The 25,215-nt window shown below is 45.5% G+C and overlaps 1 protein-coding gene across 16 annotated transcripts in view; it reads left to right on the top strand.

The window, feature by feature from the left end:
- Nucleotides 1-25,215, top strand: part of LOC123757282 (peroxisomal acyl-coenzyme A oxidase 3-like) — a 546,669-nt gene that overhangs the window by 290,372 nt on the left and 231,082 nt on the right. For all 16 annotated transcript variants that reach the window (XM_069323862.1, XM_069323857.1, XM_069323852.1 and 13 more), the window contains one exon: nucleotides 14,303-14,423. In XM_069323862.1, coding sequence (XP_069179963.1) covers nucleotides 14,303-14,423 — 121 coding nt within the window. The remainder of the gene's footprint in view (nucleotides 1-14,302; nucleotides 14,424-25,215) is intronic.

The raw sequence follows: 25,215 nt of genomic DNA, 5'->3' as shown, positions 1-25,215 counted from the left end.
TTCACTTACGTGTGACATGTTTCAGGTGTGGGGGTATGTCTGCTATGAAATGGGTCGAGAGGTACATGAATTGGTGTGTGCTTCTCTCATCCCTACCGATGTGTCGTCTGTAGTTTTGGTAATGTTTGTAATTACCTAAGTGTAGTTACAGGATGAGAGCTACGCTCGTGGTGTCCCGTCTTCCCAGCACTCTTTGTCATATAACGCTTTGAAACTACTGACAGTCTTGGCCTCCACCACCTTCTCACTTAACTTGTTCCAACCGTCTACCACTCTATTTGCGAAGGTGAATTTTCTTATATTTCTTCTGCATCTGTGTTTAGCTAGTTTAAATCTATGACCTCTTGTTCTTGAAGTGCCAGGTCTCAGGAAATCTTCCCTGTCGATTTTATCAATTCCTGTTACTATTTTGTACGTAGTGATCATATCACCTCTTTTTCTTCTGTCTTCTAGTTTTGGCATGTTTAATGCTTCTAACCTCTCCTCGTAGCTCTTGCCCTTCAGTTCTGGGAGCCACTTAGTAGCATGTCTTTGCACCTTTTCCAGTTTGTTGATGTGCTTCTTAAGATATGGGCACCACACAACAGCTGCATATTCTAGCTTTGGCCTAACAAAAGTCATGAACGATTTCTTTAGTATATCGCCATCCATGTATTTAAATGCAATTCTGAAGTTAGAAAGCATAGCATAGGCTTCTTGCACAATATTCTTTATGTGGTCCTCAGGTGATAGTTTTCTATCTAGAACCACTCCTAGATCTCTGTCTTTATCAGAATTCTTTAAAGATTTCTCACATAATATATAGGTCGTATGGGGTCTATGTTCTCCTATTCCACATTCCATAACATGACATTTATTAACATTAAATTCCATTTGCCAAGTGGTGCTCCATATACTTATTTTGTCCAGGTCTTCTTGAATGGCATGACAATCATCTAAATTTCTTATCCTTCCATATACTTATGATCATATACTGATGATATTAGCATCATCAGCAAACATGTTCATATAATTCTGTATACCAACTGGTAGATCATTTATGTAGACAATAAACATCACTGGTGCAAGAACTGCACCCTGTGGTACTCCACTTGTGACATTTCTCCATTCAGATACATTCCCTCTGATTACTGCCCTCATTTTTCTATCAGTCAGAAAATTTTTCATCCATGATAGAAGCTTACCTGTCACCCCTCCAATATTTTCCAGTTTCCAGAAAAACCTCTTATGTGGAACTCTGTCGAAAGCCTTTTTTAGGTCCAGATAGATGCAATCAACCCAACCATCTCTTTCCTGTAATATCTCTGTGGCTTGATCATAGAAACTGAGTAAATTCGATACACAGGATCTTCCAGATCGAAAACCATACTGTCTGTCTGATATTATATCATTTCTCTCCAGGTGTTCTACCCATTTAGTTTTGATTAGTTTTTCCAATACTTTCACTATTACACTTGTCAATGATACAGGTCTATAATTGAGGGGGTCTTCCCTGCTGCCACTTTTGTAGATTGGAACTATGTTAGCCTGTTTCCACACGTCTGCTACGATTCCTGTACACAGGGATGCCTGAAAGATCAGGTGAAGTGGAATGCTGAGCTCAGATGCACATTCTCTCAGAACCCATGGTGAAACGCCATCTGGGCCAGCTGCTTTGTTCTTACTGAGCTCCTTTAGCATATTTTCCACTTCATCTCTAGACACCTCTATCCGTTCTATGTTGTTCTCTGGAATTCTTATTGTGTCTGGTTCTCTGAAGATTTCATTTTGTACAAACACACTTTGGAACTTTTCATTTAATGTTTCACACATTTCCTTTTCATTTTCCGTGAATCTGTTTCCCATTTTCAACCTCTGGATATTATCCTTTACCTGCAATTTGTTGTTTATGAATTTGTAGAATAGGCCCGGTTCTGTTTTACATTTATCCGCTATCCCTTTTTCAAAATTCCTTTCTGCCTCTCTCCTTACTGCTGTATAGTTGTTTCTCGCATCTTTGTATCGCTGGTATGTTTGGGGGTTTGGCCTCTTCCTATACTGATTCCATTTTTATGTCTTTTGGTCTCTTGCCCTCTCACAATTTCTGTCGAACCAATCCTGTTTTCTGGGCCTGCATCTCTGTTTTGGTATGAATGTTTGTGTGTGTTTTGGTATGAATGTTTGTGTGCCTTCCTCGTATATTTTTAAAAATTTGGCATACATTTCATTTACTTCCCTGCCTAGCAACAATTCTGTCCAATTACACTCATTAAAAAAATTTTGAAGTTCCCCATAGTTGCCTCTCCTTAAATCTAGTTTATCAACTGTTTCAATGTCCCCATTTTCTTCTAGATGATATCTTAAAGCATAATCAATGTCTAACAGGACGTGAACACTCTTTCCCAAGGGAGGAAGGTACTGGATGTCAAATATCTCTTCTTCTTTCCTGGTGAATACTAGATCCAGTACTGACGGTACATCTCCTTCCCTCATTCTTGTGGCCTGCTTTATGTGTTGATACAAGAATGTCTCCAGAATGAGGTTCACAAATCTGCATGTCCAAAAGTCTTGTATTCGCCTTGTTGTGCTCCTCTAGTTGTGCTTGTAGGGATTGCGCTTCTGCTCAACCCTCTTCGGAACGGCCTCTTTTTCCGCTCTCACATTTGCTGGTTTCATTCCCCAGTGTCCTTGTGTTGGTTGCTGTGTCTTAAGCTTCCTCTTTAGGGTTTTTGGTATTTGGTGCCATAGCACCTTCCTCTTCCCCTCACTTGATGTGTTCACAGGCGTCTCGTCTCTTGGTCGGGGCTTTGTGACCGGCGCTCACAAGGTGTTGGGCACCATCCTTCCTTTGAGCTCACAGCTTGGTGTGGGAGTTTGCGGCTGTGTGTGGCAAGTGCTGCGACGCATCCGGCTTCCTCGGGGCTTGATGATCCGGCTCCACTTGGACTGCTTCTCCGTGGTTCATCGTCTCACCGGGGAGGGAGGGGTCTCTTCGGTCCGTGACTTTGAGAGAGGTCGTTTCGGGTAGCTCTTCTGCTGAGTTCTCGTGGTTTAGCTCTCCACGCCATTCACATTCAGGGTGTGTCCAATGTCCTGGCAGAGGGTCTGTTGTGCTTCATTCCTCTATCCACAGAGGGGATGGTGGACACCGCCTCCTTCCTTTGGCTTTGTTGGAGGTATAGACACCCGAAAGGTGAACCTCTTCGTGTCTGCATGGTCTCAGCATCTCCCATTATACATGGAGCCGTTTCCCAACTCTGAAGCCCTTGCGGTAGATGCTTTTCGGTAGGACTGGTTGAGGTGGGGTCCTCTTTTCCCCGGTTCAGCTGCTGTTCCGGGTTCTGGGTCGGCTTGATTCATATTGGGAGCTAGTGGCGCCTGGCTCCATGGTGGCTGGCCCAGCTACCTTGAGGCTACCTTGAGGTGCTTCCGGGGCTTAGTGTCCCCGCAGCCCGGTCGTCGACCAGGCCTCCTGGTTGCTGGACTGATCAACCAGGCTGTTAGACGCGGCTGCTCGCAGCCTGACGTATGAGTCACAGCCTGGTTGATCAGGTATCCTTTGGAGGTGCTTATCCAGTTCTCTCTTGAACACTGTGAGGGGTTTGCCCAGCCTTGGTTTCAGGCACTACTTGTTCTGTGTCCATACCTGGGTGTTTTTCTGTGGCTCCATCTCTTTCTGCAGGTCGGGCCAGTGAGGTACCTCGTTGGTTTGCCCTACTGCTCTGCACTACTTGTCTGGTTTTTCTAATGCATGTGTGTGTCACCATTTGTATGAGGAATCAGGTGGCTTTTTTGATGGTGTCCCACCTGAGTTCGTCTTCTCAGCGATAGTATGAAGCTTTTTAGCTGTCTCTCCATCATTTTCTTTCTCTTCGTCAGTTTTCATCGATTTCAGACCAGCTTGTTTTGTCCTTTCTTGACTTTTTCTGGATTTGGCATCTCATGGATAAAATTGTCGCTTCATATCGTGCGATGTTGGTTGAGCCACTGCTGCTTGCATTCGGGGTGGATTTTATGTCCACTCCGTTCCGCTAGCTTTCTTGTGTGTTTTCACCTCCTGCCTGCTCATGCTATGCCTGAGCCTTCTTGGTCTTTGGACCGAGTTCTTTCTTTTCATTCTTCTCCTCGCTTTGTTGTCGCCCCTTCGGTTTGGGAATTCTTTTAGAATATATGAGAGAATGGGTTGCTATGAGGAGCCAGCTTCCGACTCTGATCCATGGTAGGCCAACAGGATACTTATGACTGACGTGACTGAGTAATGAGGAGCTTCCTCAGTGAGAGAGCTTAAAGGAGCCAACCGGACTTACTCAGAGAGGGGCATTTCATTACATTCAAGGCTGGTTTTGTTTGCTTTATTAAACTTGGTAATTACCACTATAGCAATCTCAAATAAAGAACCAACAGGTTTTACTATTAGTAGCAATATCATTATTCTGGTCTATGTAACATTAGCTTATTGTCTTAACATATGTAAATGAAAATACAAATTTAAGTTACATCTCTTAGTGTATAGCATTATCCATAAATATTTTTCTGCAGAAAATAAATTATTCTTAAGATTTTCCTATAAGCATATTATCATGTATTTTTATAAATTAATTGTTATAATTATTATTATTATTATTATTGTTATTTAGGATAAAATCCCACACTTGTGTATTTGTGAAATTTATGTAAGGAATTTACACCAAATCTTTCACACTCTCCTTAGTGCTTTGTCACGGTCTGAGTGTGTGATTAGGAAGAGACTTACATCTCAATGTCTAATTCCTTAGAAGTTGAGATGTAAGTCTTGTCCTAATCACACACTCAGACCTGGACAAAGCACTCGGGAGAATGTGAAAGATTTGGTGTAAATTCCTTACATAAATTTCACAAATACCAAAGTGTGGGTTATTATGTTATTATGTCTGTGAGAAGACATTACCATTACTTATTAATGTTGTTATTATTATTTTATTATAAATCCTATAAATTTTGCTAGCTCTCAACATAATTTATTAACATCCCTAGAATTGTATGTTATATGAATGTGAGCAAAAATATAAGTTTTCTGGGGGGAGCCCCTACGACTCCCCGGAGCTATCCATGGCTGATATGGATACCCCTAACTATTTTGCATCAGTCGATGTGGGTGGAGTTCTAGGCCTACCGGGGACCACGAGCCAGAACCTGGCCCCCTCAGAGAGGCACGGGGAGCAATGGCCCATAGAAATGCACATGTGATTTGGAGCATTCTATATCTGCCATCGACCGGGACAGGCACCCAGAAAGGTAAGCGCCACAAAACAAACCCCTATTCTGGTTAACAACAAAAATCGACAAACGAGTGGACAGAACTCCCCCAGGAAAACGAACTAACAAGCATGACGTCACATGAGCCGCGCCGCATGTCTGCGCAGCTCCCCCCTCCCCGGGAGGGGAGAGGGGGAGCCCCAGACCCCCGCGCCGGCGATCCCTGCCCCAGTTCCTCAGCTGATGGGATCATGCACGGTCGTGTGGCTCCAGCTCCAGTCTTGTCTCAGTGCTGTGACTTGTTTGCAGTGCTGCTCTTACAGTGGTCGTGTGAGCTGGGAGTAGTATTCTCAGGTACTCGGGCTGCATGTGCTTAGGGTCACCTTCCCTGAGTGCCCTGTAAGTACCGCCCTTGGGGCTTGGGGTTGCCTTCCACAAGTCACCTTGGGTCTACCTCTGTTGGCTGTTCGCTGCTTGGCGTTTGGCCGCCCCGAGTGTTTGGGGGTTTTACTCCCTTGTTTACCTTGGGGTAAGTGGTAGTTATCGCACTGGTTGGGCGCAGGGTACTGCGTAGCTAGTTTTCACCTATGACAGCGGCCGGCTCTGTTCCCTCTGGGTACGTTGTCCACGTGTGGTTTTTCTTTTATATTTGTTTTTGCCTGGTAGGGGGTCTGCCTTGTTCCCCTCCCCTTATATTAGGTTCGTTTGTGTGGTGGCACCCCCTGCTTCGCCCTTGCGAGTGGACACGTCCTGTGGGTTCAGCTTTAGCAGTTTGCTTGGTAGTTTGGGGCGCCGGTTAGCAGTGCCCTGCCTGGGATAACCCTTAGCAGACCCAGTCTAGGGGCCCTGGGAAACCCCCCGGGGGCTCTCGGGTCCGGTAGTGGAGACCCTTGCGTCCCCTCTCGCTTTGTGCGAGTTGAGGGTTGCTCTGTCCCTTTGTCTCAGGGTGACTCTCCTTGCTTTGCCTCCGTCATGCTGCCTGTTGGGTCGGTGACACATTCGACCCTTGAGTCCTGCAAGCTTTGTTGCTTGTTCGTGACTCCATTCACCCAGTCTGCTGATGAATTCCCGTGGGTACAGGCAGCTCGCGCGTTGCAGGGTAGGATGTTGCAATGCGCTCTGGTTTATCGCTTCCCTGGATGCCCCGATGCTGCCCCGCTTGTGTAGGGACCCAGACTTGGGGGTTTTGGTTGTTTCGGCCTTGGTTCCTTCCACGCCCCCCTTGTTTTTCCCCCTCCTGCTTCCGGCCCCTACGCATCTGCAGGCTTCGGGGTCGGGGCGGGGTTCGAGGTTCTGAGACTTGGGCAGTTTCGGGGGTTGCCCCGTCCGGGGTAACTGTGGAGGCATTCGAGTCTGTTACTCCGGCCGATGCTCCGGGGTCTGACCAGTGGGCCCCTTCTCTTTCAGCTCTCTCGGCTGCCCCGGCTTTTTCTTGTGGGGCCGGGGCTTGGGAGGTCGACTCGGCCCCGGGGCCTGGTGCAGAGGCTCCTGGGGTTGGGGAGGAGCAGCCTTGGGGTCCATGGGCTCCATTGCGCCCCGCCTGGATTTCAGTCCTTCTGAGCGGGGCTTACTGTTGCGAGGAGTAGGGTTTTCTTTCCCCCCTCTGCATACGATTTGGGCTTGGGTTATGCTCCTCCCCGGGTTCGGTTCCGTGTCCCTGTGGTTTCTTCGGTTCGGTCTTCAGGAGGTTTTCGGCTAACCGCATCCCTGCGGTGCTATTGGCCTTTGCGGCTTACCTCCTGCATGTCCCGGAGTTTGCCTCCATACTGGTTCCTTCTGTTCTGGACAGGTTGGGCTCCTTGTAGCCGTTCGGGCTCCTTGTAGCCAGTTGGGCTACTTCTCGCCTTGTTGGGCTACTTCTCGCCTGGTTGGGCTCCTTCTCGCCTGGTTGGGCTCCTTCTCGCCTGGTTGGGCTCCTTCTCGCCTGGTTGGGCTCCTTCTCGCCTGGTTGGGCTCCTTCTCGCCTGGTTGGGCTCCTTCTCACCTGGTTGGGCTCCTTCTCGCCTGGTTGGGCTACTTCGCGCCTGGTTGGGCTACTTCTCGCCTGGTTGGGCTCCTTCTCGCCTGGTTGGGCTCCTTCTCACCTGGTTGGGCTCCTTCTCGCCTGGTTGGGCTCCTTCTCACCTGGTTGGGCTCCTTCTCGCCTGGTTGGGCTACTTCGCGCCTTGTTGGGCTACTTCGCACCTTGTTGGGCTACTTCGCACCTTGTTGGGCTACTTCGCGCCTGGTTGGGCTACTTCTCGCCTGGTTGGGCTACTTCTCCCCATGTTGGGCTACTTTCTTTCGCGTCCTGCGCATGCGCCATGGGAGTTTGTTTTGGTTCCGGGCGGTGTGCACACGTGTTCTGCTTCCATTTCTCTCGGGGGGCTTCGCCTCTCGCTCTTTTCTTAATCCAATCCGTGCCCCGTTGCTTTAGGGGTGTTCTGGAGTGCCGCTGTGGGGAAATCATGAGCTATTTGCCTGCGTTCTCGGGTGGGGAGCCTCCTTCCCTGCTCCCCTCCTCTCCAGCATGGGCGCACTGGCCGCCTCTGGCGGATACGGACTCGAACGCTTGCGTCATGGCCCTTCAGTGCCTATGTTCTGCAAGTAAGTTGGAGCGGTTTTGGCGTCTCCTTCGTCCTGACGCTGTTTTTGTTTTGGGAGTAGGAATGGGTGTACATACGTTATTGAGAACGTGGACCGTATCACCCGAGGTGCCTACTGCAGGGCTATGAGCCCATACTCGGCAGCTCTTGTTCTCTCCACCTGATTCCTTCCTCAGTTCACGGGTGTCTGCGGGTGGCCTCTTGTCCCTTCCGAGGCGGTTCCTGCCTGTACTCCTCCTGCCCCTCTCCTATGCTTGTCTAACCTTGCTTGAGTTCAGGGCCCTGCCTCCACCTTGTTCCGCAGTGCAACGGTGGGGGTGCCTGTTTGGTAGTACGTTTTCCTGTGTCGGAGGTTTTGTGTTCGCCTCCTTGTGCTTGCACGTTGGTTCTGGCTCTTTGTTTCCGCCTCTCCCCCGTCGTTTGCCTGTCGGGCGGATTCTGTGCTTTTTGGGCACTCTCATCTCTGCTCTTGGGGCTGTGTATGGGGTCAGCCCATGTTGGGCTGCCTACTGATTTATAGAAAATGAATAATATTGTGACAGCAGATGTGTAATTACCTAAGTGTAGTTACAGGATGAGAGCTACGCTCGTGGTGTCCCGTCTTCCCAGCACTCTTTGTCATATAACGCTTTGAAACTACTGACGGTCTTGGCCTCCACCACCTTCTAACCTAACTTGTTCCAACCGTCTACCACTCTGTTTGCGAAAGTGAATTTTCTTATATTTCTTCGGCATCTGTGTTTAGCTAGTTTATATCTATGACCTCTTGTTCTTAACGTTCCAGGTCTCAAGAAATCTTCCCTATCGATTTTATCAATTCCTGTTACTATTTTGTATGTAGTGATCATATCACCTCTTTTTCTTCTGTCTTCCAGTTTTGGCATATTTAATGCCTCTAACCTCTCCTCGTAGCTCTTGCCCTTCAGTTCTGGGAACCACTTAGTAGCATGTTTTTGCACCTTTTCCAGTTTGTTGATGTGCTTCTTAAGATATGGGCACCACACAACTGCTGCATATTCTAGCTTTGGCCTAACAAAAGTCGTGAACAATTTCTTTAGTATATCGCCATCCATGTATTTAAAAGCAATTCTGAAGTTAGAAAGCGTGGCATAGGCTCCTCGCACAATATTCTTTATGTGGTCCTCAGGTGATAGTTTTCTATCTAGAACCACCCCTAGATCTCTTTCTTTATCAGAATTCTTTAAAGATTTCTCACATAATATATAGGTTGCGTGGGGTCTATGTTCTCCTATTCCACATTCCATAACATGGCATTTATTAACATTAAATTCCATTTGCCAAGTGGCGCTCCATTTACTTATTTTGTCCCGGTCTTCTTGAAGGGCATGACAATCATCTAAGTTTCTTATCCTTCCTATTATCTTAGCATCGTCAGCAAACATGTTCATATAATTCTGTATACCAACTGGTAGATCATTTATGTAGACAATAAACATCACTGGTGCAAGAACTGAACCCTGTGGTACTCCACTTGTGACATTTCTCCAGTCCAATACATTGCCTCTGATCACAGCCCTCATTTTTCTATCAGTCAGAAAATTTTTCATCCATGTTAGAAGCGTACCTGTCACTCCTCCAATATTTTCCAGTTTCCAGAACAACCTCTTATGTGGAACTCTGTCGAAAGCCTTTTTTAGGTCCAGATAGATGCAGTCAACCCAACCATCTCTTTCCTGTAATATCTCTGTTGCTCGATCATAGAAACTGAGTAAATTCGATACACAGGATCTTCCAGATCGAAAACCGTACTGTCTGTCTGATATTATATCATTTCTCTCCAGGTGTTCTACCCATTTAGTTTTAATTATTTTTTCCAATATTTTGAGTTCTACACTTGTCAATGATACAGGTCTATAATTAAGGGGGTCTTCCCTGTTTCCACTTTTGTAGATTGGAACTCTGTTAGCCTTTTTCCACACATCAGCTACAACTCCTGTATACAGGGATGCCTGAAAAATCAGTTGAAGAGGAATGCTGAGCTCAGGTGCACATTCTCTCAGAACCCATGGTGAAACTCCATCTGGACCAACTGCTTTGTTCTTATTTAGCTCCTTGAGCATTTTTTCCACTTCGTCTCTAGACACCTCTATGTGCTCTATGTTGTTCTCTGGAATTCTTATTGTGTCTGGTTCCCTGAAGATTTCATTTTGTACAAACACACTTTGGAACTTTTCGTTTAATGTTTCACACATTTCCTTTTTCATTTTCCTTGAATATATTTCCCATTTTCAACCTCTGAATATTATCCTTTACCTGCAATTTGTTGTTTATGAATTTATAGAACAGACCTGGTTCTGTTTTGCATTTGTCTGCAATCCCTTTTTCAAAATTTCTTTCTGCCTCTCTCCTCACTGCCGTGTAGTTGTTTCTCACATCTTTGTATCGCTGGTATGTTTGGGGGTTCGGCCTCTTCCTGTATTGATTCCATTTTTGTGTCTTTTGGTCTCTGGCCCTCTCGCACTTTTTGTTGAACCAATCCTGTTTCCTAGTTCTGCTTCTCTGTTTTGGTATAAATTTTGTTGTGCCTTTATCATATATTTCACAAAACCTGACATACATCTCATTCACTTCCTTGCCTAGCAACAAGTCTGTCCAATTATACTCACTAAAAATTTTTCTAAGGTTGCCATAATGTCCTCTCCTAAAGTCAGGTTTTTCATTTACATCGACCGTCATATTTTCTTCCAGATTATGATACATTGCATACTTTATTCCCAAAAAGACATGGTCACTTTTACCCAAGGAAGGAAGGTACTGAATGTCAAATATTTCTTCCTCCTTCCTGGTAAATATCAAATATAGCATGGAGGGGACGTCCCCTTCCCTCATCCTCGTAGCTTGTTTAACATGTTGATACAAGAATGTTTCCAGAATGAGGTCTACAAATTTACAGGTCCAGAAATCTTCTGTTTTAGCTTCACATGCTTCCCAGTCTATGGATTTCAAGTTGAAGTCGCCGACTATCAACAGTCGTGAACTATCGTTATCCGCTCTCGCTATGATCTCTCTCATTATTGTTATAAGACCTTCTCGTGTACTATCTAGCTCCTCCTTTGACCATGTGCTGCTTAACGGTGGACTATATGCATTTATGATCATTAGTTTATCATCCTCATGGCAGATCTCTAGTGCTATTATGTCAACTTCTTGTGGATTGGCAGTCACTATTTCGTTCACCTTTAGGTGTTCTTTCACCAGCACAGCAACGCCACCGCCTTTCCTGATTTTTCTGTCCCGTCTCCAAATTGAGTAGCCCCTTGGGAATATGATCTTATTTAAAATAGCATCTTCAACTTTTGTCTCCGTGAGTGCAACAATGTCTGGTGTCTGCAGCTGTATTATATCACTTAACTCCAGTATCTTTGATCTTACTCCATCTATGTTGGTGTATGCAATCTTGAGGAACTTGTTCCCCCTCTTCTTATTTTTCACTCCCCCTTTCTCTAATGATTTTGTTGGTTTGCCTTTATGTACCACTTTACTGGCCTGCCTACCCCTATCACTTTGTAGAAAAAAGAATTGATTTCTTCTTCATTCCTGCTCTCATTTAAACGTTTTGCCTCGGCGAGATTCAGTTTCAGCTTCTCTCTATCTTCTTTTGAAAGATCTCGTCTTAACAACCACACTTTCCCATCCTCATCACTTTGTAATTTTCTAGCATTCCTTAATACTTCTTCCATTTGTTTGGTACCATTTAGGGTGATCCTCAAAGGTCGATCTTTCCCTTTTACATATCTGCCTATTCTCCTGTAGTCGCAGACATTCTCTATGGTTGTAAGACCTTCCACGAGGCCAACAATTTTATCTACTACTTTTTCTTCTTCTACAGCTCTTTCTGACCTAGATGTTATCTCCTTTTCCTTGCAGCCAAAAATGGTCAGGGATTTACTCCGATCAACTGTGTTTTGCACCAACTTCTGGTTAGATGCCAATTCTTTCCTCACTTCTAGCCTAATGTTTGTTTTATCTTGGTTGCTGCAGTGTTTGACTTCCTTTACTGCTTCTTCTATTTTTTCCTTCTCCTTGGCCACTTGTGCATAAGTGAGTTGCATATCTTTCTTGCACTGTTCTATTCTCTGTGTAACTTCCTCCATCTGTGCTGACAAAAGCTGTTTCTCCTGTTAAAATTCCTTACCTAACCTATTGTAGTTATTTATGTTTAAATTTACTTTAACTTCTTCCAAAGCTATTTTTAAGAGTCCTGTGTTTTTAAGAGTACTGTGTTCCTTTGATTGCCTGTTACACTGCACACATTTCTTCTACCGTCCCTGTGGCTCAGTTGGGTGCTCAGTTTCCGCCTGTGTCCCCTTGTGTGCCACTCGTGTACGAATTATCTATCTTCTCTGTCGCTTCCTCTGGGAGTGTGGTGACGTTTTGCTGCGGTTTTGGTACTGCAGCTGCGTGTCTGGGTTGGTTGTGGCGTTATGTTCGGCCCTTCCGTGCTCCCTCTGGGGCTCTCCTCCTTGCCGGTCTTGCTGTGCCGGGCCTGGTTTTTCCATGTTCCTTTTATTCTCTGTCTTGTCCTCGCCTCATTGTGCTGGCTGGGGATGAGCTTGGGGTCTTCGTCTCGCCCCTCGCCTATCCTCTGGTTTCGGTTCCAGAGCCTAGTGGGTTCCCTTCCTTCGTGTTTTTCACGGCTGCCCCGGGGTTTTTCTTGACGCTGGGGCTTTGAGGGGACAGCTCGGCCCCGGGGCTTGCGGGGTGGGTTCCCGAGGCTGGGGTGGGGCTCACGTGTGAGGCCTCAGGCCCCGTTGGTCCCCGCTGGGGTTTTTCTACTCCTCTGGGAGGGACTTGCAGTTTTGTGGTGTGGGGTTTTTCGTTCTCCCTCTCCGCACGTGCTTTGTGGGCGTCAGCCCCTCCCTGGGCTCGGTTCCTTGTCCATTGTGCCCGTTTTCTGGTGCGTCTGTCGTCATTCGGTTGGACTTCCCTCCGGGCCTTTCTAGGGCTTGTGGGTCCTCTTCCCGGCAGCTTCTGGGTGTTGGGCTTTTTGTTCTTTTGTGAATATCTCTTCTCTTCACACTGTCTCGGCGCTACTAGTTTTCCTGGGAGCGATTTTGCTCCTCTTAATGAGTCTTTTCACTCCTGCCCTTCTGCGGGATGTTGGTGCAGGGCGGCTCCTTATGCGAGTTCCTTCCCTGTCAGCTGCACTTGTGGAAGTGGACTTGCACACATGTGGCATTTTCGTTTTGGTCCTGCGTTTTTTTTTCTCTCCTGGGGCTGTCATAGGATTGGCTTGCGGAGGTTGTAGAGGCGCTTGGGGCCGTTCCTGGGTCTGGCACCTTGGTTTCTGCTGCTAGCCTTCGGTATCGATATTCCTTCTGCGCCGTTTCGCAGGGTGTATCTTGCGTTGTTACACCTCCGGCCTGCTTATGCACTGCCTATGTCGTCCTGGTCTTTGGACAGGGTGCTCTCCTGTTTTTCTTCTCCTTGGTTGTGGCTCCTTGGGGTCAGGTTTGCTTTGCCTCGGTTTTCTTTTTGTGTTGGCATTCGCCTCTGGGGGTCGTATGCAGAGCTTCATGCTCTTCTCAGGCGCAGTGTTTTTGGCTCCTATGGTCGTGATCATAGGTTTCTTCGTCTGCGGCCGTTCTCCCTTTTTTCTGGTGAATGCTATACCTTGGGTTGTTGTCTCGACTTCGTGTTGAGTGATTCACCGACCGCCTCCCGGGTATGTCCCCTTGTTTTCTTAGGTAGTCTTTGGTGAGGTAGCTCCGGGGAACCGTAGGGGCTCCCCCCAGAAAACCAGCGTTGAATGTAATGAAACTCCATTTTCTGGGTGAGTCCCGGAGGCTCCCCGGCACCCTCCCGCCCTCCGGTCGGCGGGGTTTTTCGCGGTTTTGATATCCAGCCTCAGAACTGGGGCGGGGATCGCCGGCGCAGGGGTCTGGGGCTCCCCCTCCCCCTCCCGGAGAGGGGGGAGCTGCGCAGACATGCGGCGCGGCTCGTGTGACGTCATGCTTGTTAGTTCGTTTTCCTGGGGGAGTTCTGTCCACTTGTTTGTCGATTTTTGTTGTTAACCAGAATAGGGGTTTGTTTTGTGGCGCTTACCTTTCTGGGTGCCTGTCCCGGTCGATGGCAGATATAGAATGCTCCAAATCACATGTGCATTTCTATGGGCCATTGCTCCCCGTGCCTCTCTGAGGGGGCCAGGTTCTGGCTCGTGGTCCCCGGTAGGCCTAGAACTCCACCCACATCGACTGATGCAAAATAGTTAGGGATATCCATATCAGCCATGGATAGCTCCGGGGAGCCTCCGGGACTCGCCCAGAAAATGGCGTTTCATTACATTCAACGCTGGTTTTTTGGTCTCCCTAAAACCTTTATACAGTGTTAGAACTGATATTAATTCTTATACAGATTCTTCCCCTAGACTGTATCACTTCATATCATATTACAGTAGACTCAGATTTAATTGATTTGTCATGTTATCATGTTATTAAAGATTATTACATCATGAGTGTTAAACATAGAATCCTTGTCGTCAGGCTTTATATGGGCAGGAAGTGCATGGATTGTCATCAGCTGGTAAGCCTATTTCTGGCTGGACAGCCCGGGATGCCATACAGGAGTGTCGAGAAGCCTGCGGTGGCCATGGATACTTGAGATGTAAGTAGGAGATCTCATTGTGCTGGATACTTACAAATATTCAGTTTTATCCACTCAATTTAAGAACCTCTGATTTACCATTCTGTCGGATACAACGATCAGATTTTAGATTGGTAACTGGTGTCTTATTTACGTAATCATTGACCGTTAAATCCAGAATTTGGTATTGAGTTTACAGAGTTCGGTGCTCGTTAAACTGGAGGCTACTATTGTGTTGTGACAACCTTGCCCTTGCTAGGCCAGCAGTTACATTTTGTCCTTTACAGATTTCCCCTGTTATGTAGCATCCAGTCTTAGCTAGTCACAATTAGTTGCAACCAGTCATAGCCACAGTCAAGTCACAGTCAGTCAAGCATTGTCACAAGTCACAGTTAGACAGGCCAAAATCTCAAGTCAGTGAGGCATTCACCGTCATAAGTCACAATCAATTACACCCAGTCAAAGTCAATCAGGGATTCACAGTTATAGTAGCACCCAGTCACAGTTTGTAAACAATATGAGTCAGGCACTTGGGCATTCTGCCTCCCAGGCCACTAGTTGGTGGGAAGGTAGCTAAGAATCAAAACCATACCATATTAATCCTGTACAGACGGACCATGTAGACGTTGCTGGAGGGGTGGGGGATATATCTGGGAGGGTTTGGTGTTGGAATGGGAGTAATAGGATGTAGTGGGGATGGAGGAGCTGAGGAATGGATCCAGTGTCTGCCCACCCTGCCAGCCGGCCTGGCCACCCTGCCTGGCCACCCTGCTTGGCCACCCTGTCATTCAGCCACCAATCCATCCATCCATCCATCCATCCATCCATCCATCCATCCATCCACCCACCTACGCACTCATCCACTGCCCGCTTGCCTACCCACCCTACCAGCCTGCCTGCTTGCCCACCTACCTGCCTTGCCCATCTGCCCACCTTGCCTGCTTGCCCGCCTGCCCATCCTGCTTGCCTACCAGTCAGCCACCAATCCATTCATCCACATTACCCACTGACCCTGCCTGCCCACCCTGCCAGCCTACCTACCCAACTCTCCACCCAGCTTGCCTGCCAGCCCACCTGAAGCCCATCTGTCAGTCACAAATCGAATTACCCTTCCCATCCACCCGTACCTGCAAGCCCTCCTGTCCACCAGTCAGCCATCCATCCATCCAAAGGCCACCCGCCAGCTTGCCAGTTGGCCAACAATCCCTTTACCTGCCCACCACTCTGCCCAAATCTGCCAGTCTGCCATCAATCCACTTACCCACTCTGCCCATCTGCCAGCCAGTACACACACCTGTCAGTTATCCATTGATCCATCCAGCCCACTAATCCACTCAGTCCACTCACAGCCAGCCAGCCCACATTCTTCCAGTTGTCCTCCCAGAAATGACTGCCGGTGGCCGGTGGCTGAGCGGTCAGAACACTGGAAACGTGATCCTGTGGTCCCGGGTTCGATTCTGGACGCTGGCGAGAAACAACGGGCTGAGTTTCTTTCACCCTGATGCCCCTGTTACCTAGCAGTAAATAGGTACCTGGGAGTTAGTCAACTGTCAGGGGCTGCTTTCTGGGGGTGGAGGCTTGATCGAGGACTGGGCCGCGGGGGACACTAAGCCACGAAATCATCTCAAGATAACCTCAAGATAACTCAAGACTAAAAAGTTACCGACATTTTAAGACCTCCAGATATAGTGGAGCTTCAGATTTAACAACCTGAGTACTACCCCATATAGGTCATTAAATTGAGTGGATACTGCATAATATCCAGAAATTATAACAATAATTTTATGACAAGGAAAGTGTGAATATATATACACTGTTGCAGAACTTGGGATTGTTAATGACCACATACCTGTAGATTTTGTTTGCCTCATGTAGCCTGTTTATCAGAATATGTTGGATGTGACTATAGTGTTGTACGGTAATTACCTAAGTGTAGTTGCAGCATGAGAGCTATGCTTGTAGTAATTACCTAAGTGTAGTTACAGGATGAGAGCTACGCTCGTGATGTCCCGTCTCCCCAGCACTCTTTGTCACATAATGCGTTGAAATTACTGACGGTTTTGGCCTCCACCACCTTCTCACTTAACTTGTTCCAACCGTCTACCACTCTGTTTACAAAAGTGAATTTTTGTATATATCTCCGGCAGCTTTGTTTCGTTAGTTTAAATCTATGACCTCTTGTTCTTGAAGTTCCAGGTCTCAGGAATTCTTCCCTATCAATTTTACCGATTCCTGTTACTATTTTGAACGTAGTGATCATATCGCCTCTTTTTCTTCTATCTTCTAGTTCTTGCATATTTAACTCTTAACCTGCGCAAATCATATATATATATATATATGATATCAGTGACAAAACCGAAACCGCGCACATCATATATATATGATTTCATGTCTAGTGCTATAATTTAAACGCCCTGCCTGGGATAGGGGCAGCTATAGTACAGCCACGACTGATAGTTGTCAGATGCCACCTAGAAAAAAAATCCAGGTCAACATTCTTGGGTGTTATAGAGTCAGTATTGAGCAAGCCACCAAGGCTGGCACACGCAGCATGAGCTCACAGCACTGCTGTTCAGCTTGTGACCACAGCATCGCCTGCAAATGCCATAATATATATGACACTGCTATTATTTAGCAGTGATAGTATTACTGAAGCCCCCTGACTGTGATAAAACTGACCAGGATTCTGATAATAGGATTGTGGTGATATTTAGCGCTGTGCTCCATGGAGGGAGGAGTAATGCTGTGGGAGGGAGGGTTGTGGCGTCGTCTTCTGACTGTGTGTGTGGCCACCATTTAATAATAATAATAATAATAATAATAATAATTTTTATTTAGGTAAGGTACATACATAAAGAGATTTTACAAAGTTTGTTGGGTTAATAGATAGAGCTAGTACATACAATGCCTAAAGCCACTATTACGCAAAGCGTTTCGGGCATTTATTGACTGCACTCACCATACCAGCTTAGTGGTTCGCTATGGTGAACACAAATGTAGATACTTATATATAACATGTGTATAGTGTGAGATAACAGCGAGAGGAGTAGGTTGGGAGCCGCCATTTTGGTGAGGGAGGAGCGTCGTCAGCACGACTTGGCATGTTGTTTACTGATGGCCACTATGGTCTTTGGGCACCATACCAGCTTATTTGTACAAGTATGGTGAATAAAACAGGTAGATATTTATATATAATGTGTGTATATAGCGTAATAACACCACAAACAATATTGTTGGAGGAGAAATATTAGTGCGTCTGGCCTGGAGGGCGGCCGCCGATCAGCTGACTGTGTGAGTAGCTACGTCTTTGTGCCTTTACTCACCATACAAGCTAAGATGTACAGTTATGGTGAACAAAACATGTAAATACATATATATAACATCTGTGTATAGTGAATAAATGCAAAAACAGTATTGTGGGAGGAGATTGAGGGCGAGTGAGGTGGTGTTGAAGGAGGGTATGGCAGTGAGTGGCTCGAAGGTGTGCGGCGGTCACTCCTCGTTGCTTTTTGACTTACAAGACCATATAGGTTGGACCATATAGTTCGTTATGGTGAACAAAACATATATACAGTACAACCTCGATTCAACGTACTATATGGGACCGACCCTAGTTCGTTGGAGCGTTGGATTCGTTGCATGAGGTGACCTTTAGGAGGCGTTTGCATCAGTGTCTTTATTTTTTTTGTAGACAATAAAAATGCATTATCATATTATATACTGTACCTATATATTATTACTAACAAATACTGTTACATTTGTTATTTACCTTATTGTTGGAGTTAAGTCCATCTTGAAGTCTCATGGAGTTGTGAATGCTGTACAGTAAATACATACTGTAGTGTATTATGCCGTTAACACTGTGTTGAGTAGTTCTGTTGTATGTTGAGTACTACAATAAAGTTTATAAAAACTATTGTACACTAAAATTACTGCAACTTTAATTTTAACACTATATTTTGATTTGTCAAGAGGCTGGCGTGTTCATTCCGCGACTTTGTTGGACATATCGGCACAATCAAGGAACATCCGTGCACAATGTCGGCTCCAAATGCACTCATTGTGTCAGTGATGGCTGATTGGTGGGTGGATAGGCAGGCAGGCAGGCAGGCAGGCAGGCAGGCAGGGAGGCAGGCAGGCAGGCAGGCAGGCAAGCAGGCAGGGAGGGAGGCAGGCAGGCAGGCAGGCAGGCAGGCAGGCAGGCAGGGAGGCAGGCAGGCAGGGAGGCAGGCAGGGAAGGAGAGGATGGAGATTGGTTGATGGAAGGATGGAGGGAGGGATGGAAGGATGGATGATTTGAGGGTGTGTGTGTGTATGGGCTGTAGGGGTGGGGGAGGTGTGTCGGTGGTGGTGAAGGGACCGACTCGGTGATAACCCTAACTCTGACCCAGTTAACTTTTTTTTAACTTGATTTGTTTCTTCAATTCTGAATGGATGGAGGGAGAAAGGGGATGGATGGAGAGAGGGAGGGAGGGATGGATGGAGAGAGGGAGGGAGGGAAGGATGGATGGAGAGAGGGAGGGAGGGAAGGATGGATGGAGAGAGGGAGGGATGGAGAGAGAGAGGGGGGGATGGAGAGAGGGAGGCAGGGGGGGATGGAGAGAGAGCGAGGGATGGAGAGAGAGGGAGGGAAGGAGGGAGGGCTGGAGAGAGGGAGGGAGGGAGGGCTGGAGAGAGGGAGGGAGGCCTGAAAAGAGGGAAGGAAGGATGGAGAGAGGGAGGGAGGGGGATGGAGAGGGAGAGGGAGGGGGATGGAGAGGGAGAGGGAGGGATGGAGAGAGTGAGGGAGGGGAGAGCTGGAGAGAGGGAGGGAGGGAGGGCTGGAGAGAGAGAGGGAGGGAGGGCTGGAGAGAGGGAGGGAGGGGGGATGGAGAGGGAGAGGGAGGGATGGAGAGAGCGAGGGAGGGAGGGATGGAGAGAGGGAGGGAGGGAGGGCTGGAGGGAGAGAGGGAGGGATGGAGAGAGCGAGGGAGGGAGGGCTGGAGAGAGGGAGGGAGGGAAAAATGGAGAGAGGGAGGGAGGGGGGGATGGAGAGGGAGAGGGAGGGATGGAGAGAGCGAGGTAGGGATGGAGAGAGTGAGGGAGGGAGGGATGGAGAAAGGGAGGGCTGGAGAGAGGGAGGGAGGGATGGAGAGAGGGAGGGAGGGAGGGATGGAGAGAGGGAGGGAGGTATGGAGGGAGGGAGGTATGGAGGGAGGGAGGGAGAGAGAGAGGGAGGGAGGGAGGGAGGGAGGGAGGGAGGGAGGGAGGGAGGGAGGGATGAAACAAGCATGGTGTGTGTACAGGGATTAGACCCGTCCACTCATGCTAGAGTTGTTCCAATAACATACAGTAATTTCTTAAAGAGCAGATGTCTATCATATTACAGTATATTTTCGGTTTTATTTAGTTTAGTTTAATTAGGATAATAAAAAGCTATTAAAACACTGGTTTTAGACATTATTTATTAATATGAAACTTTCAAAAGACCATGGGTCACTGAACTATGACGACACACAGACGAAAGTGAGTGAAACCTCACTGTAAAGTGAGGTTTACAGTACAGTATTCTCTTATCTGTCCACCCTCACTCATCTTGTTTCATCGCAGAAAATGTCTTTAAGGAGATTTTACCACATGTAGCTAGGTAATCACGCTTCATCCTTTAAATTAATATACAAAGATACGTGTGCCCCAAATCATAATAACCAAGGGAGCATAACCAAGCACATATCGCGTCAGCCAGAAAAATGATCGGATGGATTACGAGAACTTTCAAATCCAGGGATCCCATCACAATGGTTGTACTCTTCAAGTCACTTGTGTTGTCCCGTCTCGAGTACTGCTCAGTACTCACTTCCCCCTTCAGAGCAGGAGAGATTGCTGAAATAGAGGGAATACAGAGAACATATACGGCACGCATAGACGCGATAAAACACCTAAATTATTGGGATCGTCTCAAAGCTCTCCAAATGTACTCTCTAGAAAGGAGACGAGAGAGATACCAAATAATATACACATGGAAAATACTGGAGGGTCAGGTCCCAAATCTACACAGTAAAATAACAACGTTACTGGAGTGAACGATATGGAAGAAAATGCAAGATTGAACCTGTGAAGAGCAGAGGTGCCAACCCGTTCTCACACAAGACAGCACATATATGACTTAATGCTTAAAGTCAATATGTTGAATATGAATTAGTAAATATGTGATATATTCCCAGTTACTTTTTTTCCAAAGCCCACACTCTTCCTCCCGTACCAATTTACGTCTCACAGTACCCGTCCGTCAACCTAGATAGCAGAATAGTCGTGATTGGTTCAATTATAAGGAAAATTGTACTTTTCAGGTCCCACATGGGTTGTGAAATTTGCCTACTATTGTCCATGCTCTTAGAATATTATAGATCAGCTACTTCCTATTGAAGGTTCGTAGTTTTGTTTTGAGAAATATTAGTTGTTCTTAGTAAATTATAATAAGCACTAAAAATGATTACATAGAATAACAGTCCTTCACCAATCAATATTATATACCATAGTTTGTGCTTTACAAATCTTTAAAGGATGTTTTGTAGGAACGCTAACAGAAAACGATGGTTCATTGGAATGTCTATGGGGTAAACTACTGTAAACAGGATGGTATTGTGTCTACTATACCAACTACAGGATCGGTATATTGTCCACTACCACCTGTTAGGTGAGTAAGGGGTGCAATACCACCCACAGGATGGGTATGAGGGTCACATCCACCCAGAGGATGAGTATGGGGATCACATCCACCCACAGGAAGGGTATGGGGTCCAATACCACCCACAGGATGAGTATGGCGTCCACTACAATCCACAGGATGGGTATGGGGCTCCAACCACCCATAGAATAGGTATGGGGCTCCAACCACCCATAAAATGGGTATGGGGTCCAATAACACCCACTGGATATGTATGGCGTCCATTGTCGAGCTCGGAAACCGCAGCATTCATCTCAGAACCATGCCTATTTCACGCAGATTCCTTAATAAACGTAAGAGTTTTATATGTCACAAGAAAGATAGAAATATAAGCTTTATTCTAAATACCTTACCATGGGCATATTTAAATTTAAAGCGAAGATACGTGTACTTTTATAATAGCCGAGCTCCGACCCTGGACAGATCGCTCGACCGAGCAACTCTCTCTCAGAACAATGTTTATTTCACGTGAATTCGTTAATAAACATATATGTTTTATATGTCTCAAGAAAGACAGACATATAAGCTTCACTTTAAACACTTTACCATAGACATACTTAAAGTTCTAATGAAGATACATGTATTTTAAAAATTACGGAGCTCCTACCCCGTACAGACTGAACGACAGAGCAACTCTCTCTCAGATCAATGTTTATTTCACGTAAATTCGTTAATAAACACAAATGTTTTATAAGTCTTAAGCAAGAGAGAAATAAGAGCTTCATTTTAAATACATCACAATAGACATATTTATAGCTCAAGTGAAGATACATATGTTTTTATAGTAGCACTCAGTAGCTTGTTGGGCATGGAGTGCAGACGCCTACGCACTTGCCGATATATTGTATAATTAACAAAGATTCGCTAATAAAGCCTAAAATCTTATATGCCTCCAGAAAGACCGAGATATGAACATTATTATGATTGCACCAAATGAAATATATCATGTTCGAGGACAAAGATATATCAATTTTAAATTAAGTTTCGACTCTCTCTTGGGTGAGAGATGGGGCGACTCTCGCCCCATCTATTGGAGATTCTGTGCACTAAATACCCAAAGCTACTCAAACCCTCATAGCATTATTTAAGTAATGAAGTAATATGGTATATTTACTCACTATAATGTGGGTGCTGAATGCAGAACATGAGAAAACATATATTTACTCCAAACTAATGTAATTTCATTATTAAATAAGTAGCATCAAAGGAAGTCGACGGTCCAAGCGTCAATGTTGTGGAGCGACTTATCCAAGATATATCGTTGTTTGGAAAGTGTTGGCATATCCAGGGGTCGCACTTCTCTGCTCAAATTATCACAAATTTAAATTATAATGTTAACAAGTAGAATACGTATTTTTAATAAAATCTAACATAACTAGCCAGAAAACATTTAACATTTATTAAAAAATATATGTTTGGAAGTTAAATCGACTTCATATTCAATTTCTTTCTTTATTATGCACCCCATACCCATCCCGTGGGCGGTGGTGTACAGGATTACAGAGGCACATAATAGGTTCAGGAACTGAACCCTCTAGTTCGTTTAGCTAAGCAAATAACAATATATGACGCTAGTTAAAAAATTATCAATGTTGTATACACATGTACACACCCTCATACTTACATGTATATGTATATATATATATATATATATATATATATATATATATATATATATATATATATATATATATATATATATATATATATATATATATATATATATATATATATATATATATACGTATACACATATACATACATATCTAATCACCCACACAATTACACACATCAATAATCTTTGTGTCACAAGTGACATTACAAGAGGCTCACAACAGTCACTATACGAGGCACTTTACATTTATAGTGAGTCACACAGTTACTAGTCTTGCTGCACACCCACCCAACTGGGCGGCAGCTTTACAGTCATGTGCATGCATTACCTACAGTAAGCAAATTTTGGATACTTCGCTAAAATTTCGGGCAGCACATCATTATGAATGAAGTACTTACACATTTCTTGGACACTATTGATGGTGTTATTTCTAAATTCCGCAATTTTTTCACATTCCATTATATAATGACGCAAAGTATGCGAATAGTTCTGCTGACAGAGTTTACATTTAGTCAAATGTAAATCAGCAGATGTTACAAACTCCCAGAGGTACTTGTAGCCGAGCCTAAGCCTAGCAGTGGTAACATCTAGAAGTCTGAGTATCTAGTGGGCCATTTTTGGTAAGCAGAACTGGCGCTGTGGGATGAACCAAACGTCGAGTTAAGGGGCCTAAATGAATGCTCATTCATATATGGCCCACTAGATGCATTCGGAGATCAATATGGGAAGGAATCCACAGGAGACAAACTCTGACTCCATCATTGATTATTTCACTATATCTGTGTCTAGCTTCAGAGATAAGCACGTCACAGTTATGCCTTGGGAAGCTGAGGGCAGTCAAGGATGACAAGGAGTCACTTACAATTAGCGTGTCAACTTTGGATTCATATACGCGCTCTAGTGCAAGGATTATGGCAACCAATTCTGTTTGAAGAGTGGAGGCCCAGTTACTTAGACGCGCTCCACACTCATGGGAGATGGAACCATCTCTCCCTGTCACAACAACTGCACTTCCAGCTGCACCATAGGACTGATCCAAGGATCCATCAGTGTAAATAATTTGGGAAAGGGAGCGCTCTCTGACTAAAGCATCAATTTGGCTTAAGGCATTGTACTTTGCTTCTTGTCGAAGCAAGGACTGTTCTTTAATCAGCTTCTTGGGTGGGAAAGGGGGACAGTAATTTGGAAAGGAGTGATCTCCCATGAGGCAGGAATGTGTTGTTGTTGTCTCTCTTGGTAGGGGTGATGATAGTTATACATACTGAGCACATTGGCAGTTACCGTAACCCATTTGGAGGGATGCTGATCTTCAAGGAAGAAGGCTTGGAGGGCTTCAGTGCAGGGGTTAGGGTGGGTTAGCCTAAGCATCTTGATACCAATTAAAGCATTAATTTCAGTGATACAATCACTTACACATGAAATATTCAGTTCCTTCCTCATGTTTAGTAATTTAGTTGTACGGGGGCATCCGAGGATAATCCTCATGGCTTCGTTTTGCATCTTTTCCAGCCCTCCAAGCATTCTCTCAGGCACTAGAGCAAGCATGGGTGCAACATAATCAATCAGCGACCTAATATATGAGAGATACATCATTTTGACAATTCTCACATTTGCACCATAGCTTGGATGGTAGCCTGCCACAGTCTTGAGAGCACGGAGCCTCTCTCTACATTAGCGACCCAGTCTGGCTACAACATTGCGGTACAGTAAGGAACTTCAAGACCAAGGAATTTGTATCTGGTTACATAGTCGAGCAGAGAGCCATCATGCAACTGCATTTTGCGAACAGCCCCACCCCGTCTGGGTGGGCGTCGGTTCAGGATCTTTGTTTTCTCTACTGAGGTGACCAAGCCTAGTTCATAGGACAATAGTTTTGCTATATATACTCGCTATTCGTTGACATGCGTTCGCTACTTAAACTACCATGTACTGTACTTATGTAAAATCTCCCATGTCTCTTCACTCATCTCACCGAACCCTACAGGCTCTGTGATATATTGTTTAATTAATTGAGATTCACAAATAAAGCTTATAATTGTATATGTTATCAAAAAGGCAGAGCTTAGTTTAGTTCATTTATTATGCACCCCATACCCATCCTATGGGCGATAGTGGAGTGTTACAGAGGCACATAATTGGCTCAGGGACTGAGCCCCACAATTCATATAGCCAAGCAAGTTATAATCTTGATAAGCTAGTTACAAAAGTCAATACACATTGTCACATCAACAATGGGCTTGAGACCGACCACAAGTACAGTTTATAATTTAAGCAACTGATTTATATGGAGGGCTAGTGTCACAATTGAAATGTTTATCCTACACATAACCCCCCTCTCCCCCATCCAATTGGCAGCGGTGGATAGGTTACAATCAAGTCGTTTTTTGCGTTTTATTCAGAGATTAGATCTTATTGGGTGAGGAAAGATATTCATATTTTAAAGAAGGCTTCTTGGCTGATGCTCTCCATTGATGGAAAATATACAACCTTTT

The sequence above is a fragment of the Procambarus clarkii genome, chromosome 13 (genome assembly GCF_040958095.1).
Source record: "Procambarus clarkii isolate CNS0578487 chromosome 13, FALCON_Pclarkii_2.0, whole genome shotgun sequence".
Taxonomy (NCBI): domain Eukaryota; kingdom Metazoa; phylum Arthropoda; class Malacostraca; order Decapoda; family Cambaridae; genus Procambarus; species Procambarus clarkii.
This window is presented reverse-complemented; position numbering and strand designations above follow the sequence as displayed.